General features: G+C 40.1%; 2 protein-coding genes across 12 annotated transcripts in view; one reads left to right on the plus strand and one right to left on the minus strand.

The window, feature by feature from the left end:
* Nucleotides 1-1,409: 1,409 nt before the first annotated feature.
* Nucleotides 1,410-18,578, minus strand: GIN1 (gypsy retrotransposon integrase 1). 11 transcript variants are annotated; one of them, XR_012042262.1, is made up of 11 exons: nucleotides 18,429-18,574; nucleotides 14,681-14,826; nucleotides 13,592-13,785; nucleotides 12,185-12,490; nucleotides 11,310-11,498; nucleotides 11,045-11,212; nucleotides 10,292-10,580; nucleotides 5,721-7,253; nucleotides 3,158-3,724; nucleotides 2,743-2,839; nucleotides 1,414-1,998 (listed from the first exon to the last, which is right to left on the minus strand). XR_012042262.1 is itself a non-coding variant. In XM_072860206.1 (8 exons), exons 2-8 carry the CDS (start codon nucleotides 14,817-14,819, stop codon nucleotides 6,955-6,957), a joined length of 1,584 nt encoding a protein of 527 aa, XP_072716307.1. In that variant the 5' UTR covers nucleotides 14,820-14,826; nucleotides 18,429-18,574; the 3' UTR covers nucleotides 5,639-6,954. The 11 variants fall into 11 exon arrangements, 1 of the variants encoding a protein (XP_072716307.1); XR_012042266.1 differs by having other exon boundaries at nucleotides 1,416-1,998; nucleotides 2,743-3,724; nucleotides 5,721-5,941; nucleotides 6,890-7,253; XR_012042264.1 differs by having other exon boundaries at nucleotides 1,417-1,998; nucleotides 2,743-3,724; nucleotides 5,721-5,929; nucleotides 6,890-7,253.
* PPIP5K2 (diphosphoinositol pentakisphosphate kinase 2) overlaps nucleotides 18,336-18,587 on the plus strand; it is a 54,343-nt gene continuing 54,091 nt past the window's right edge. Inside the window, exon 1 of the mRNA XM_072860197.1 lies at nucleotides 18,336-18,442. The gene's annotated coding sequence lies outside the window, so the exon portion shown is untranslated. The remainder of the gene's footprint in view (nucleotides 18,443-18,587) is intronic.

Genomic DNA, 18,587 nt, shown 5'->3' on the forward strand with positions numbered 1-18,587 from the left:
TCAATGCAGTAAATTGCAACAGCTTCTTGCTTGCCAAAGCTAGATTTATTTATGTTTTATCAGAACTTTTAGGTCAGTAACGTCTGTCATACTACAGAGGATTAGGATTAAGTGTGGGTCATGGTACGGAGAAGTGACTTCGTTGATTTCTATCTTGCCATTCAAACACACATGTGGGAACTTGTTTGAAAGACTATTAGCAATACAGCTTGTGGGGAGCAGATCACTGCTGAGCAATTCAAAAGCAACTTTACTATTTAGTTGCACATTAGGACATACTTTTAAATTTGAAAGACTGTGTTATGATATAGTGCAGTTTGTGTAGATTCATGTAATGTACTAATAAAAACCCCCTCAGAACCAAATGTCCAGGTCAATTAAAATTAAGAGCTGAAATTAGGCCACTCTATTTTCTACGTAAAAATAGATGTTAGTAAACCCTAGAGTTTTAGCACCGTGATTTGCCTGTTTTTTTAATTTTTAGATGTGAAAATATTTTTCTCCATTGTGAATTATCAAAATTTGTTAGCAAAATTTACACTGAACTGCTCTTCAAATTCCTCTGCAATACCTGTGAAAAATTTAGATTCATCTGTGTAGCTAAACATTACTGGCAGAAGAAAAGAGGGGAGCTAACAGTGGAGAGAAGGATTTTAAATCTCCAGTGGCAGCTACTTATCCAAGCAAAACCTGCAAACTTCTTGCTATTTCTGGATGTGGTGGCTGGAAAACTTAAAGGAGCATCTGGCTGGCTTTGTTACACACATATTTGAAGAGGTACAAGGGAGAGCTGCATGGGAGTCAACTTGGAAGCTGCACTAGAATTTTCTAAATACTACAGGTCATGAAAGCACGTTTGCTGAACTGCTCCTTTCTTTAGCTCCTTTCCGCTAGTGTTTCTTATTAATTAGTTGCATGTGAAGCATGACATCCTGCGAGTGCATCTGTCTGATTTCATTGCACAACTTTTTAAAAATACGCAGATGATGTAGAGGCTTTTTTTTCCTAGGGTACTGTGCCAAATTACCATTTTAAAGATGCAGTAGAGCAATTTGTTCCTAGCAAATAGTGGTAACAGTTCAGCAAACTGGGGAAATTATTATTAATTACCAACTACATTTATTCTGCATACTGAAACATATGAGAAACCTAAATATTTTACTCTTGTTAGTAGAATTTAAGAATTTTGTCAGCATGGGTATAAGGCAACCCACGTACCCACCCATAACAGGCTACAGTTGGTGCTACTTATCACGTAGGTTTTAAGAGCAGAACCCTGCCTGGGCCACTACATTCCTCAATGCTTCGACACCGTCCCTTCCATGTTTGTTACTGCTTTCTTCAGCCATGGCACATCCTAAAACTGCAGCTCAAGAGAAAATTACTTGCATTAAAAAGGACTGCGTCCCTCAATTCTGCCATGTTTCCTTGAGTTGGGTCTCAGGTTGCACACTGTGCCATGCATAAGGAACTGGAGGGATGGCCTTTTTCCAGAGACTTGTACATGAGATCCTGCTCACAGCAACCAAGGTTTAATGAGTACTGAAAGATGCCCAGTTCTTAGGAAGCTGCAAAGCTGTATTGAATGTTTGCCACAGTTGGCAGTTATGGTATAAACTACCTAATGCACAAGCAGATTATTTTTGTACTGTAACTAACTTATGTGAAAGGTCAGTCATATAGTCCTCACACAAATCAGGTCACATTGCTCTCAGAAATATATTTATGCTTCCATATTTATCATCTGGTTACAGTTTTTGCTGTAATCAGATTATAATTTTGCTGAGAATGCACTTTGGGAACGAAAGCCTCAGAGGAACAAACCGTCGGGCTGCAGTTTCTACAAGCATCGTGTATCGCCGTGCCGCTGTGGCGGAGTCAGCGCCGGGTGTGCAGGGCGCGCTCCCGCGGTGACAGGCTGCCACCGTGCGACCACGTCAGCAGGGAGGCAGAGGAAGCCAGGGCTCAAGTGTACGCGCCAAAACAGATCCCTAACGTCTGCGGAGTCGAACATACGGAAGTTAAGAACCTCAAAAATTAAGTTTGCCAGTATGATACTGTAACCACACGCGAAATCCTGTCCTGTTCCTATTTAGCCTGCCTTCCTTTTCCTAGGTCTTTAATCTGTGGAAGTGATGGATGATGGTTCTCTGACTAGCTAAACATTCAAAATCAGTCTGGTGGGGAACCCCATGTATTATTTACTGCATATCACTGAAATTCTGCACAAAATAATATAGAACTCGTTTTCTCGTGGAATCTGCCATTGGGGCTTTCATCGCTACGCCTGCCAGTTTTGTGAAGAGTAGTGAATATTTTTTTTGTCAGTATGTCTGGGAACGGACATGGTGCTATTCACTTTGTACAGAAGGGGGAAACAAGGCATAGAGAGCTTAAAGGCATAAATTGTCAAAAAACATTGACTAATTTTAAGTACTGAATTTGTGAAATCTGATTTATTCCCTTTTAACCCACTTACTTAGATATCACTTTATATATTCAAGGCACTGCTGCTTGCCACTAGCTGCAGCTCTGAATACTCCAGCTCTGCTGATGAAAGCTCAGAGATTCTTGCCAAGCACCCAGAAAAGGACCACGCAAGTAACAACTGGTAAATTATGGAAAGTTGTATTCAACTGATCTGTGGACCACTGCACTAGCAATCTGTAGCAGGGCAGCACTGCCTGGCAGACTGGGAACGCTGTATCTATCTCCTACGACCTGTCTTGTTTATTAGCATACCTATTTCTGCTACCAATGCAGCAAGGTTTCTGGAGATCCCTTTGTCACCGCAACACTTTGCACATCATCAGGCTAAAATGGACTGCAGCCAGGAGCCCTGTGGGAAGATAAACGCGTCAACCCATCCTCAGAGCCTGTAGTAATGCCTACTACAATGGGACAAACAAGTAGGCAGGTCAGGCAACCTGAGTGCACTTGTATTTGCAAATGTGGGGTTTTTGTCTGTGTACAAGTTGAGAGGAGGGAGGAGAACTGACTGGGGAATGCATCTCTCAGGATTAATAGTTCCAGAATCAAATATTTTAAAATTAAGTTACTGTGTGGTTACTTCTATCTGGAAGAGCCTTCCTTTTCAAATTAAAGCTTTCTGTGTACTGCTTTTCGTTCCAAATGTCTACATAGTTTGTTTGATTACCAAGATTTCCACAGAAGGGCCAGCAGGTCTTCCAATACATGTAGAGGAGTGTAATACCCATTTCCTGAAGACACTTCTAAATCCTGTTTATTTGTGTCAATTTTAGACTTCTAACTTAAAACAGCATCCAGTCTTGGTGACTTCTAACATGGCATTTCCTTCTGTTGAATTCACAGGTGGGCAGGGTACTCTCAGGCTAATAGATGATGACAGCTGCCGCTGTGTCTTGCTGAGTTTCCACCACCTGGTGAGACTCTAGAGCTTGTGTGTTTTATTTTTAGCTAGTCCAATAAGTTAACTGAAAGCATCCACTCCAATCCCCCAAAATATTCCATTACATATTTTGAAAATACTGAGAAGGTTACTATGCAAAGATTTTTGACCTGAGGTCATTAGAGTAAGGATGTCTGCTGCAAAAGGTCATTGACATCGATGTTGCACCCAAGCAAATGAGTAAAGGAAACTTAGCTGGTTCTCAGAAGTGGTACTTCCAGAAGATTTGTTAACTGCTTGCTGTGAAAAGCACATCATGACTCATTGGTGCCCTCCAGCAGGGAACATTCAGTTCTAGGAAAAAGAAGGAAACAATTTTAAAACGTCTGTAGCTGGAACGCAAGAACTCTGTAACACAGAATGGGCAGACTCTATACAAAAGTTCAGGAAGTATTCAAACAAGAGAGGAATGGTTTTCATTCCACAGTAAAACACTCTGAATGTTTGTACAGAGTCTTTTCAGTAGCAGATGTTTTTAATGTTGTTTTTCATCAAACTGTGAGCTGGTAGTTAGCGCTACTAGCAAACCCAAAGGATAAATGTTCATAGTACTGTGCTGGGAGGTATGATGAAATTTGCACTTTTTCTTTCATGCTGTACTCCCTTCTATTCCTCCCCTCTAAACAACTTGCCACGAGGGGGTACAAACTCCATTAGAAAACAGAATTTCTAAGCGTTCTGTTATGAAATAGTCTTTTGCTATTGTCCTATCATAAATCAAACCTGTGTGCCAGTGAAAAAGAGTACAGATGGACATTTGTGTATTTATCCAAGTTGGTTAAAATACAAATCAAAAGTAGGCAGGTCATGACTCACTGGAGTCACAAACATGCACTGAACAACCCTTTGCTATGGTAAAGGTGCAAAGGGTTTCTCTGAACTTCCTCAAGCACAGTGTGCTGCTCGCAATGTCTCAAGTTTCCTGGTGGTTTTTTTTCAGTTTCCATTGATTGTTTTTCACATCATTAGTTTGAAACCCCTGTATTTTATTTCAGTGAACCTCCCACATGCAAAGAAGGCCCCATTTAGGTGCACTGAAGAGGCACTAATGCCTGCCTGTTAATACAGTAGATCAAAATTACCAGGAAGCCTGAATGATCGTCATTACACAGTATGTTAAATGTTTCCTGGTTTTCCTATGCCACTGTCATTGTAGCAGTTTCTTTCTCTCCAATGTAGCTTTAACAAGTACACAGCACTTATGTCGCCTCAGAGCTTCCCAGAAAACAGCTCTGTTGTACTGGGCGCAAATAAGGAACTGATCAGTTGAAGAAAAAAAAAAAAAAGAGGGACTAGTTTTCTTTTGAACCTAACAAAGCAGAAAGGAATCTTGCAAAGAGCTCCCTTATTCTCCAATTTTATCCCTCACACTAATTTTTTTCTTTTTCACACACTCTCTCTCTATATATATATTGCATGCACAGAGACACACAATGTATCTAACAATATAACAAATCCATTCTAGCACATGTCATCACTTCAGTCAATAATCATAGTGGAAGAAACAAAGGTACATAAGGAGGAGGAAGGGTTGGCTTAGAGCCTGGGCCTCTGTTAAGGATTAGCATAGGAGCACTTTAGGCTGCCACATCATTATCATGACATGAACCTCCAGCAGCCATGGCACACAGCACCCAAACAGATTATTGTCTTTAAACTACTATGCCAGGGAAAGAATACTGTATGACCACAGTGCTCATTACTGGGGGGAAAAAATTAAATCAAAGTAAGGCCCCTGTTCACAATTACCACTTATGTCATATTTACATGTGGGTTTTTTTTCCTGCTGTAACTAGTTTGGCAGGATTCCCTAGCATTTTTTTTTAAACAAGACAAATTTATTTCTCCAAGCCCCCTTTCTTTACTTCCTTGACTGCACTAGACTGATGTCCTGTTAAAGGTCAGCTGTCCTCAGAGGACAGCACAGCCTGGGGGTAACAGCAGCTAACAGAAAGACGGACTTCTCAGCTTGTGTACGTTTGTCAATTCCAGCACAAAGCTTGTTCATCTCCCAGTGCTCTGTGGAGCTGGCATAAAGGAGAAGCCTGTTAAGACAGCATCCCCAACCACCTCCCAGTACCCTCTTTCTGAAACAGTCTCAGTGGAGAAAAAGTATATATATAGGACAGAATTTTCAGAAGACACAAAATACTTTGAGTATTAAGTATTTTTTCATTTGAATCTTAAGATAGGATCCTGTCATAGAGCTAAGCTCTTTTCTTACACAGCAAACCTGTGATATCAAAGACATACTGTACATTAGGTATGAATTTCTGTACGAGTTAGGTACCTAATCAGCCTTGAGGACCAAATCTTGTTATCGAAGGTTAACTGAAAACTCTTAATAAATAGTACTTTCCTCCACCTGTGTTGTAAGTCACACAACATTCAGCAGCAGAGATGAGAAGGAATGCAGACGTTCAGAGCATGAGATAAGCAAATCTTCCAGTGTCAGACAGAAGTTGCTGAAGTTGTTTTCTTCCTCTTTGTGTCACTCCCCTATAAAAAGAGCTGACTTGCACTCATCAGTTTTCCACATGAAATAATTCCTGTTCAGCTTTGAAATATAGTCTTCTCAGTACAAAGCCCAGACCACTAACAACTTACTCAAGGAATTCACAGAATAAGTAACACTGGTTCTTCACCTTTCCTAGACCACTGTCAGTGGAAATCTCCAAGCCTGTTGTAACTGTAAATGTAACTGTAAAAATGTAACAATATAACTGTAAAATGTAACTGTAAGGGAAACCAGATGTTTGTGAAGAAAGCACAAATGAATGCTGAATGCTCTTAAGATTGACACACCTGAGAAATTAAAATTGCTCATCCTATCAGTTTTGATGAGTGGGGAACAGCTGAAGGCCTCTGTTTCATATGCAGGACATTAAATGTACTTGATTGTGGCAGCTTTACTGTTTTGTGAGATCTTAGAGAAATTAAAAGCTGTAAAAGTCAGTCTGCAGCTTCTCAGAAAGAGTAGGAAACTGTTTCATAACAGGAAAAGTATTCTCTACAGTGGAGGCAAAATTTACATCAAGTTGCTTGATTTAAATTCATCCCACAGTATCTCTGCACAGTATTCTCATCTAAGGATTAATGAAAAGGTCATTACAGTGAAATGATGCATTGTGTCCTGAGAAGATAACAGTAACTGCCATTCTGCCAACAAAATCCGAAATTCAAATGCATGATGAAAACATGTGCTTTTACTAGGTTGTGCCTGTACTTTCAGTCACCCAGTCAGTGCTTCTCAACACCCATTATTAACCACTGGACACCTACAATGTTCTTAAATTCATACAGTAGTAGAACATGTGCTTTTACTAGGTTGTGCCTATGTTTTTGGTAACAGAGCAATTCATTCTTAATGTGCATACAAATTAACCAGTGGACACCAGCAGCACTTTTATATTCATAAAGTAGTAAAGTAGATTTGGCTAAGAAAGTTGGAGCTATTACATTTTTTTCAGTCTGCCACAGAAGTTCCAAACTGTTTGGCAATGAAACATGACATGAGACTACGCTTAAGTATCCTCTATTTTGGTCTGAAGTGTCCAACAAGGTGAAGGCCATTGCTTCAGCTTTGCATCATTTGATACAATGCAATGATTTTCTGTCAGCTCAGTCTGATGTTTACCATCTGTTGATTCTTGGTCTTTGCAGGCTGCAGGTGGCATTTTTACAGCAGACATGATATCTCTTGTGTAGGCATTTATTTCCCCTTCAGCAACAGAGTCTTGTTGGCTTGGATCATAAGATCTTTCAGATAAGCCAATATAGTCATGGTCAACAACTACTGCACCTTGTAAAAAGTAATGGTTACCTGTAAAAGAAAAGCAGCCATTAAATCAGATCCTTCTAGTTTACTGAAAGCCATAAGTAAAATGTTAGTGAGGTGCTAACTTACTTTTCAAAATAATTTCCGTAAGAGGACAAGAATGTTTGAGTGACAGAAGTCTGATAATGTGAATTTCCTGATTTCACTGAGCATCAAATGTGGATGTAATGAGATGCAGCCAAACAAAATAATACTTGCAGTGCTCCACATTAAAGAGTTTTTCTTTGCTAGGTCAATGACTAGGCTTGACATCTGTCATAGTCACCTACTGAACTAATACCTTAAATGAATGGACACGCAGATTCTTCCATTTTGTGCACACACAGAGAGAGAAACGTGGCTACTCCAAGCTCTTGCTGGGAAGTCTTAATGCAACACAACAGGCTTTTTTAAGAAATAAAAAAAGAAATAAAAGTTTTATTGAATTTAAAGACAACAATGGTGATTGCTACTGTATAGTACTATTGAGCTTTTCTATCTGGTACTTGGTTACGGTGTTTGACTTTTCCAAATGAGTTCAAATAAAATGAAAATAGTCTGACCAGACAAATTAGAAGTCTAACTGTCAACATGGGGTTAATACTTCTGTTTTGGAAGATGAGGTTAGGGCCTATCTTCTTGCTCACACGAAGACCCTAGTGTGAAATGAAGTGTTCTGTTGAATCACAAGAGCTGTTCAACAGATAAGCATCTCTACATAAGGGGCTACAAATTCTTTCACGAGATGTAGGTCCAAAGGGGGATCTTTGTGGGTGCTACTGTGGAGGTGAAACTGCACTTTTCTGGCCATGTTTCTCAACAGATATGTCCTAAATCTGCCTGTTTGCACTCCTGAATCATTTGAGCACTGGACCCAGAGCCATTCTCTTAAATCAAACTACACTCAAACAAGAAAAACAAAATGTTGCTTCAGACACATAAATTATGTGTGCATAAGGTGTCCTGGAACCTCTGCCTGGGTGTAAAGACAGCCAGGTAGCAAGCAACCCAGTACACCCAGACTGCAAATCTGTGATACCTGTACCAAGGGCTCTATCAGTGTGCTGACTCAAGATTTACCTTTTGTAACACTCTTTGTCTAAAGATAATAAAAACATACCTTGCTTCTGATTGCCCATTCTTACCTGTGAAAGATTTTTTCCTCACATAACAAGAACACTTCATTTTCAGGCTTTGCCTTTCCTCTTTAAAACTCCCAAACTCACACATCTGAAGTGTGATACACACAAGATGCTTACCCTGCTCCAAAAATCTGAAGTGTAAAACACTTAATAACACTTAAAAAGTTCATAGGCAAGGCCACAAATATCCTCTCCTAAGATGCACTTTTTCCACATTTATTTCACAGAGAACACTGCAAATGCTTTGTTCCCATCCAAGGTTATGCAAAGGGATGGCCACCAGACTTACACCACAGCAGTAATAATAATAAGTAAGTTGCAGATAAAAAAAAAGTCCACCCCTGCTAATAAAGAGAAGTCCTTTGTTACAAAGATACATGCTTTTCTTTATGGATGAAAAAGATGTCATTCACTATGTCATTCACTGTTCTTATCCAACTGAAATAATACTCTTTCTTGATTGCTGTTAGGCTGTTTGATAAAGACTGGCAATTACTTCGGCAAAGCCTGGTTTATCTCTCTACACAATGTAAAGATGTATGAATAATCAGTCTATAATTTTAAGATTTATAAATATTCGTAATCCATTGAATTTTTTCCCCTGTGTCAGACAACTAATCTTTAGCCACTTACTGGGAAAGGGAAGAAACTATGTTTATCTACTGCTTCTGCAGTATTTAGTGGTAAACATATCAGGCTCCGATCCTACAAAGACAACTACGTTTAACTTTTTATACTGTGACACAATTTACCAAAGTCATTGTAATAGCTGGAGATTATCTGCATGCTTGACATGCGTATGACTTCCTCCTTATGGATCAGCAATTTAATGAAGAACTGGAAGCCACAGAGTGACCATCCAACAATAAAAGTAGCATCCTGGACATGTGACATGAAGTCGGTATCTTGGTTATGAAATCTGTAACTGACAACTGGCATAAATATCAGCTTCTCACATGAAATTCCAGAATTAGTTTCAGCTTTGCAAATCCCTCAGTTTTACAAGGTGATGGAAGAAATTACCATCTCAATGCAGTTTATGCATTTTGAAGAACCAAAGCTTAACCACATATGCCAATAAGGTGGGAACTGGTCTATTTAAGAACCTTGAATGAAAAAGCAGCTTGTTCTGTGACAGAAGTCTTAAGTGCTGAGTACTCAGTTTCCTCAAAATGCCTGCAGTGACTCAAAGACAGAAAATAATCAGCTGCCACTCTTTGATTAACACAGCAGCATTACACTGAATGTGTAAGAGCAAGAGTGGCAGTTGATTACCCAAGTCTTTGGGAATTTCTAGCAGTTCTACTGCAGAGCATGACAATTTTATTTGCTCTGGTAAGAGAAACATGTTTACTTCTTCAGAAGCACAATTTAAAATAAAGTCTCCAAAAATCAGTTCTCTGATGTAGTCTTTCTATTTTAAGGCTTTAGAGGACACTCTGTTGTTAAAAAGAAGTACTAAGCAAAAAAAAAAAAAAAATTAGGTTTCCATTGCACAAGCAAAATAAATGTGAATCCTGTCTACATCAAAACTAAAAATGCTTTTTGAATACAGTTCATCCTAATTATACTTCTAGCATGTTCTCACCAGCCAGCATGAACAGGGCCAAACCGCAGACTACAAGCAACTTCAATGGAAGCTTTTTTTAAACATACTTTAAACGTGATTCATTAGCTCTGTTCCGTGCTCTGCACAGGTTTGAAGCTACTCAGGCTCACTGTTCTCCTTAATGAAAACTGCAATTATTACATTACCCAGTATTAGTTTAGTTCACACTGGTAAGTGAATGATACTTGTTCACTCTGATAACCTAACCTAACAGCAAGACATGACAGAACAGTTAAAAAACCCAACAAAATTATATATATAAAAAAATACACACATTATATATATACACACACCTTTTTCACTGGACCCTCTTATGTATGGCTTGAGGTGAGACATTTTGATGGGTCTTTTCAACCTGGATCCTGTAGCATCTCTTAATATTGCACAGCCATTATCTGTGATATAATCTATAATACAAGGACCAACCCATTCTGACTGGAAACGACCATCTTTCCACCAGTTTTTTCTTTGCCTGAGGACTTCATGACCAACTTTAAGTTGAAGGGTATTTAACTGCTTTGGCTTCCTTTTGACAGTGATTTTGTTTCTGATTTTTTGTTCATCTGAAGTGTTTTTCTCCACCTGCAGAAAGATACATATGAATTACATTTCCTTCTTCCAAAAGTAATCATGTATTTTCATAACCTTGGTTAATAATGCAGAAGTATAACATTAAGCAGTTTTGGATGTGTGTAATTCATAATATGCAGGGCTGGGAAGTTCTGAAGAAATTGATTTTATCTTCATAAATCGATAGTTCATAGGCAATGGTTTCCAGCTTCCATAGATATGCAGCCCTCCAAGTCAGATATGAACCTCTTGGCAATAGGTCTCTTAAGGTTACTCCCTCCAAACACATACGAGAATAGGTACACTGGAATTTACAGATCACAGGCAAAGGGAAAAAAAAACCCACAAAAACCAAAAAGAAACTACACAAAACTCCACATTGCTTTAAAAGGTTAGTTATATTTTACACTTCAAGCCTTTCCATGTTTTTTATCTTCAGTCTTCTTACTAGTAAAATTTGAATATATAACATTTACCTGGCAATCTGATGTTTTCTCTTCTTCCAGTGCTTGAATGGCTTTTTTAGTTGCTTCAAATATTTTGGCAAACATACTGTATTCTCCTTCCACACATATATTCATTGGCTCAACAACATGTGGGTTACGATTAAACATTTGGAAATATGGCGTGTTTTGATCTGGCTCCTATGTAAATGGGGAGCAAAAAGCAAGCAAATTTAGCATATAGCTTTGCAGATATTTTGGGGGACTTCAGTCAAAAAGAGGAAGAACCTCCACATACCAAGTTTGTCAAATTGAAAGCATAAGCAATAGCAGACAAATGTTCATCCCAATCATTTGGATGGTCAGTGCAGTATTTATTAAGGAAAGCTTTGATTGTCTTGCATGTTCTTTCATTTACATCATCTGTCTGAGGATAAGACAATACAATTTGTTTCATGCCAAACAGTGCAAACATTTCTTCATTTATCTTCAAAAGAAAAAGAACACAATTACTGATGGTTTCCCTCTTTTGTATCACAGTTCAAGTAAACTAACTCAGTAGTTTTCCAACCCTTTTGTTGATGTGATGGTGATTGAGCAAAAGTCTTACATACATATTCCCACCAAACAGTCCAGTATTGAGAGAGCTAGAACGAATCAGTATGGCTTAGGAGCTAGTAATTGATGGTTTCTAAACACATTTCTGCCACTAACTCAATTTATCATTTTGTGCATCATAGTCTCATGATTTCATCATCTCTGAGAGGATCAAAGTGTGAAGAGTTCTTCATAATCATTATAGGCCAATGTCAAAAATACCCTTAGCTATCTGCTTTACTGGACAGTATGGATGAATGAAATACAGCATGTTGGAGTGTGAAAGCTTGTGCCAGTTCAGCCAAGTGACAAAACCCACACTACAACCGCTAGGAAATTATTTTGCTTTGCTCTTTATCCAAAGAATAAAACTCTGGGAAAAATTGCGTAATGTTACAATTGTAAATAATCGGTTTGTCATTTTCTGTATGTGCTAACCTCTTTTTTCTTTTTTTTTTTTCAATTAAAAGATTTACAGTCTTTCAAGAATGGTCTAAGATTCATATTTAGTATGGGGGGAAAAAGAAAAAAGTATTTTTTCTTGAAAAAAATTAAACCAGCCACATAAAGACTTACCTGATAAACAAGCTCCTTCCCTTGATCAATAGGCATTTTTTGAGGTGGCCCATATAAGAAAGACACATTTATGATTGCCTTAGCAATTTCAGCTGCTGAAGTGTCATGCAACGGCAAGATAACAGCCCATCTTGTAAACAAATCTGTCATAATTATGATGTACTTGTGGCTTCTGTTGGTAACATTAAAAGGCCCCATTAGGTCTATAGTGACTGCTGTCCACGGGTCCTCTGCTTTGATAGGGTGTGCTTTGGGTGCTGTGGTGGTTGTATTCTTTGCCACTTGACAGTGGTGGCAAGCATACACCTAGTGCAAAAATCAGGGAAGACTATCAGTAAAAAGTGATAGTAAAGTTTTAAGACAATCAGCAGGATCATAAGTCTCCACTATTCCTCTGTAAGTTACATCAGAACAGGCAATGCAAAACAAATTCATTTTATCATCTTTCTTATAATTTTTTACCCTTAGATTTTTCAGCCCCAGCATAAAACCAAAACCAAACAGTGAAGGCTGGGAGAAGGATGTGCAGAAATTCATAGCTGAACTCTCCTCACCCTGAAAGCACCGTGCTCTTTCAAGTCCACAATAAAGATTTTAATATGCATTACCATCTGTAAATACTAAAGGAAGTACGAAGCAGTTGGGATCGTAAGAAAGTCCCAATCATTCCCCTTTCGCTTCTATTGTGTATGCTGTGGCTGAAAACCATTGGCAGTATACATATTCTTCTATGAGTAACATGGATCGGCTTTATCTATAGGACAGAGCCCCTTTGTCCAAGTCTGAATTGAAAGCAAAGACTCATTTTCAGTTCATGTTACAGTTGCACATGAACTCAAAGTATTCAGGTGATGCAGCAAGCTGACAGCAACAGTAATTTGGCTGTAAAGGACATTTACATACAGTTTCTTCAAGGACCACATTCTGCCTGGTGATCATATCCATGTATCTTTGGCTGAAGGAGAAGGAACTTTCCCAAGCAATGATTTGTTTAACTATTTCCTGAACATCCCTAATTGTAAGGCAGAGGCACCATTTTCACATTCTTATCTGCCAGCAGCCACTCTGGCCACATATCCTTGGGATGGTACACTGCATCCTAACAAAGATATACAAGAGTCTTTGCAAGAGAAATCACTCCAAAGACCAGATGTGCCCTGCATACTTAAAGGCAGTATGGCTCCCCACCACTGCGTAACATGCAGCAATATGCAAGCCACGTGGTCAGTAGTAAAAGAAAAAAGGAAACACTATGCTTTGGCAAGAAGACCATTTAAAGTTTGATCGTAAGCTTACGTTTCCTCATCATGGAGCAGTACGGGTGCTTGCTGTATCAAAGTCATATGATTACAAAACGTTTGTAACAAAGACTACGTTAAAACAACCCTTGTAGCTATGACACCATACCCACTGCTTCACATCATTTGTTACAGAGGTCCAGTAGTAATTAGATTCCACTAAAGTCAGTGTCCTTGATATGCCGTGATGAGTACCAGCAGCGTTTTCATGGCATTTCTCAAGCACCTTTTTCTTCTCTTCATCTGAAACAATTACCAGGCGCATTTGTTTTCTGTCTTTTCCAACATAGAACAATTTATTTTCTGAAAGAAGAAAAGTAGCAGCAAATTATATGCAAGTGCTTTATCTTTTGTTTAGTTTACTAAACTACTGGGCATGATTCAGTACAGAATTTAATAAATCAACTTCAATTCAATTCTGTGTAAACGTAGCTTTTTGTTTACAAATACTTTCATTATTTCCTCCAAAGAGCCAATTGTTCACCTATGTTTATTAATCTGGACATGAGGCATTACAAGGGCAAGTCAGAATGCAAATAACATTCCCACAGGAAGTCTGACTGAAACACAACCTAATGCTGGGGGTGGGAAGGGGAGGTAGAATGTGTTATGAGATGTATTGCCTGCCTGCCAGCAACCTGACTTTGCAATTCACCGCTTTAACTCCTCCCTGCCTTCTCTCTACATGGACTTGGCAGGTTTGATGTGATTGAGAGAGAGAGAGCACAGCAGACTACAAAGGCTCATATACCTCCTCGCAGGGATTCAATAAAGCTGGGAAGGGCCAGAAGGCTCTAAGGTGGACAGATGGCAAAGCCATCCTTGCATGTCTGCCCACTCACACACAGCATCCTCCAGAACGGACTGAGCATTCCTTGTCTAGAAGGAGATCTGGATTTCCCTTTCTGTAGTCCTTTGAATTATGGATTGCAATGGCTGTGTATTTCCCCAGTATCTAGAACAAGGTTTGGCTTTTAGATACATATATAAATCCCTCCCAGAAAGGACTAAAGCAGATTGAGTTTCCATTTCTGTAAACATCCTGTTATATATTAACAAGGCTTAAGCAGAGTGTTTCATAGAGAATGTATATTAAAATCACAGTACACTGCAGAACAAGATCTACTTTCATTTTTTGTATCAGCAAATCTTCACCAAAAAAATCTATTTTCAGAGTAGTTTGAGAGAACAGTTTTACCTTTGAAAACAAATTTTTTGGCTGCTCTCCTGATTCCACTTCTTTCACTTGATAATGTTGTGGGATGATACTCTCCTGTTCGCTTGTAGTATGCAATCTGCTTCAGGTGGAGCCCACCATTTTTTCCACTACGGACCATTGCTAACCTGAATAAAATGCACAGTATTTGTTAGATGGAGCAACTGACAGAGGAGCACATCTTCAGTTTTTACTGGTTTCTTTGTAGTTCAGAGGTATCCTGATAATGTATCATCTGAGAGGATGTTACACCATCCATTGCACTGTGCTGGATACCCCCATGCTATCAACTTAAGCAGTAAGGAACACTGCTTGACATGCTACTTTTATTCTACGCAAAGTTGGTTTTGTCAACTTTACAACTTCCAAACAATGGGGAATTCCACTATATTCATTGGACAGGGGTGGGGGGTGGTGGAAATGAGGCCAAAGAGAAATAAATTGCTCTTCTCATTCTTAAACATTTGGATAGTTCTCAAGCGCAGGTGTGCTGGAGATTAGATGTGTCCAAAGAGCCACCCTAGTTGGTAAAAAACACATAGACAAATAGGAAAAAACAACTCCTCAGACAGAAACTGACAGAAATTTATTTTGTTCACTAACTCATCTGACGATTAGATTCTGAAGTCCCCAAGCAGACTCTGCATGTAAGATAATGATTCATTCCCTGACATGAGCTGACTTCCCTGATCTCATGTCATTAGTAAAATGCATCATTGGTACAGGAAAGGCCTGGGTCTAGCAAGAACAGCATCAAAATAATCACCAATTAATGACAAGCAGAAATATTCACAGGCAGAAATATTCATGCAGGCTCTATGTGATTTCAGTGATATGTTTTTTTTTCTCCAAATCTGCTGTAGCAGCAATGAAGATGTAGACGGAACAGCAGTTTGATCCTGCTCTAATTGATGTCTACCAGAGTAGGATCAGGCTTGGGATCTGCCATGTCATAATTCCTTAATGAATGCTGGTTATCCACAGCATTAAGCAAATTTCATCCTTATCCTGCCACTGTCCCAAGACTAGACAACGTGACAACACATAGCCTGCTAAAAAGAGTAATCGGTTTGTCTGCCATATCTGCTAAGTGGCAGATAATTATGGGGAAGTGACAGTATCCAGTCACCCTGGAATCTATGTTATCTCATTATATGTTGATGCCATTTGGAAGCCAAATGTGTAAGTCAGAACGTTTATTTTTCAATTTATAGATTCTCACTTACCTTTACTATACTGGGGGTGGGAAGGAAGTAAAGAGCTCTAAAGAGTGATTATGCTTGCTTTCGTTTACTCCGTTTCTCCCAGAACATAAAATGTTGTATATTATTTATAGAATATCATATTCTACATACACAACTGGGCTAAACATTGCTGTGTTCCAGGAACTTCACATTCAAACAGTGACAAGACCTTTGCCCCACTGAATACTTCATTTTGCACAGCCTAGACCTGGCTTTCAAAAACAGCCAAACCTCTTGTCATACAACATTAGTGTTTTAAAGTAAAATTCTCATACCTGAGAGAACTAGCACACAAACTTTTCATCACTACAATCCTGTCTGTGAGGAAAGAGAGTGTTTCAGAACAGGGAAGGAGTGTAGCCAGAACAGAGTACTGTTTCTAGAGATCTTGGTTGGGACAGCAGTTTCTTGTAAATTTACATCTGATAGCACAAGCCAAAGCAAGCCACTGAGTTGGTAAATTAGATAACTAACAGCAGAAAGGAAGGGGAGGCTACCATGATAAAACTCATGCTTCTGTTGTTTTAAAGAAGTTGATTAACTACCATTTCTAACAGTAAAAGAGTACTGGTGAAGGGCAATTAAATATCCTGCCAGGGGCATGCATTCAAGCTTCATTCAGGGCTCTCCTGAAGGCCAGTCCTGCAGTTACCCAAGCATGGCTGGAAGTCAAAACTAGCCAGGTATGATTTATCACTTAACCACTGGGATGATGGACATTTTGACTTGACATGGACTTTCACACATGGCAAGAAAAGATGTTCCAGAACAATTTTTATTCTTCTAGTGCCTTTTGCTTGTGAAACTCTTGCCTGAAAAACAGTGAATATTCTCCATGTAGTACATGGTTATTCATCCTAACAAAATGAAGTTGCACAGAAGTAAGATACACCTGAGCAGGACCACAGCTTATACTTCAGCTAAACAGAAAGTCTATCCTCATTCCTGCAATGGCAATGTCCACTATAGAAGTTTGGAAGAGTGTACATAAGCCAATGAAGAAATAACATATTATGTAGTAGCAATATACAGCTAATGTATTTAGTAGGATCCTGATCCAGCAAACCGTTAAGTGCTTCAATAGTCTGCTGGATTGCTGCCTAAGAGGACAACATTAAATGAGCTTCCTTCCCGGATATTTAGTTTTCTATGTCCCTACTATTTTTTTCCCCAATATCTAATTTACTTTGTTTGGTCTAATCTTAAAAAAAACCTCCAAAATTGAAAATAACAAGTTATACAAACTTTTGGTTTTGTTATTTAGAATAAACCACATTACTCAGATAATTCATGTGTCATCTCTATCAATACTCATAATGTATCTGGTAGTCTGTAAAAATCAAAGACTTTTACAATCAGTAATCAATTCTTAATACCTTTGAAGCTGGAAAAGAATACACTGCTTTACAGTCAAGGAAAGTATTTCAGCAAAGAGAATGGAGCTTCCATATAAGCAGGGCTCTTTCTGCCTTCGTATCTTAGGGAAAGCAGTCATACCTGGTAACACTTAACTATTTTACTTTTTAATGCCCATTTCCCCCCACCACCCCCAATCGCAATTCTAACTGCAAAGCTGTTTTTTTTAGTCCAGCTTTTGAGTACTTCCTCTACCTCTATCTGCAATTTCTACCAGAAACAGGAATTCCCCATGGAGCCTTGGATACATCTTTTCTAAGCAAAGTACTTCCAGGAACCTGACTGACACACTTGCCTACATCCCTCCCTGGCTTTTGCCAGCCTTAGCCGTTTTTGACAGAGACCCCTGCCATTTCAGAACACCCTCATTTCTTAGATATCTCCACCTTCAAGCCTGACACCACCTAACAGGCCATTGGCACCATTAGACCACACACTGACCTCAGTCAGGATGGAAGCTGCACTGCAGATGACAACAGTGCCACCTCAGAGGCGCAGGCAAGCAAATTAAATCACTGCCCTAACCCCTGACCACCCCTTTATCGTTTACTGCGGCCGCCAAACGACGAAAGGACAGGCGAACAAGCGTGGTCCCCTCAGGAGAGGCAGAGGGCCAGGGCGGGGCCAGTGGAGCCCAGAGGGTAAGTACTCTAGGCCGAGGGCTTATCGCCCGTGGTAGCGTCAGCCGTACCTCCCACAAGCACGTCCTCCAGGGAAGGAGTCCCACTCGCCTCAGGATCCTCCCGTGCAGCGACGCCACAGCGCCAAGGCCGTGCCCAAGCCCTGTTCCCGCCCTCCCCCAAGACTACAGCCCCCAGTATACAACGCGCCAGCCCGGAGCAGCCAATCGCAGCCCCCCCCCGGCCACGCAGGGCATGGTGGGAGCGGTAGTCCCGAGTCGGTACTACCCGGCCCGCAGGTCAGCGCGGCAAACCTGACGCATGCGCAAAGCAACGTCGACGCGATCTTTTTCCTCCCCCCCATCTATCCCCACCCCTCCTGTCGGCTCCGCGGCGAGGTCGTTGGCACGTCGAGCGTCGCGGACGGCCGCCGGGCCCCTGGGCACGCACCTGATCCAGCAGAGGTATCAGCACAACCTGTCCCAGGGGCTACAGCCCACTAACTTGACCTCTTCCCAGCCGGCTAACCGCAATTACGGCCCTTGCGCCCCGAGACTTATGTGGCGCCCCCGGAAGTAGCAGGAAGGAGGGCGGGGCCGCGGTGGGGCG

This window comes from Ciconia boyciana, chromosome 4 (assembly GCF_034638445.1).
Source record: "Ciconia boyciana chromosome 4, ASM3463844v1, whole genome shotgun sequence".
NCBI lineage: Eukaryota > Metazoa > Chordata > Aves > Ciconiiformes > Ciconiidae > Ciconia > Ciconia boyciana.

Bases quoted from the DNA above. Each gene is read 5' to 3' on its own strand.
- GIN1 (XM_072860206.1), bottom strand. From the start codon at position 14,819: ATGGTCCGTAGTGGAAAAAATGGTGGGCTCCACCTGAAGCAGATTGCA. The intron at 13,786-14,680 runs GTAAAACTGTTC...TTCTTCTTTCAG, and splicing joins CAAAAAATTTGTTTTCAAAG to AAAATAAATTGTTCTATGTT. The intron at 12,491-13,591 runs GTATGGTGTCAT...TTTTTGCACTAG, and splicing joins CAAATGATGTGAAGCAGTGG to GTGTATGCTTGCCACCACTG.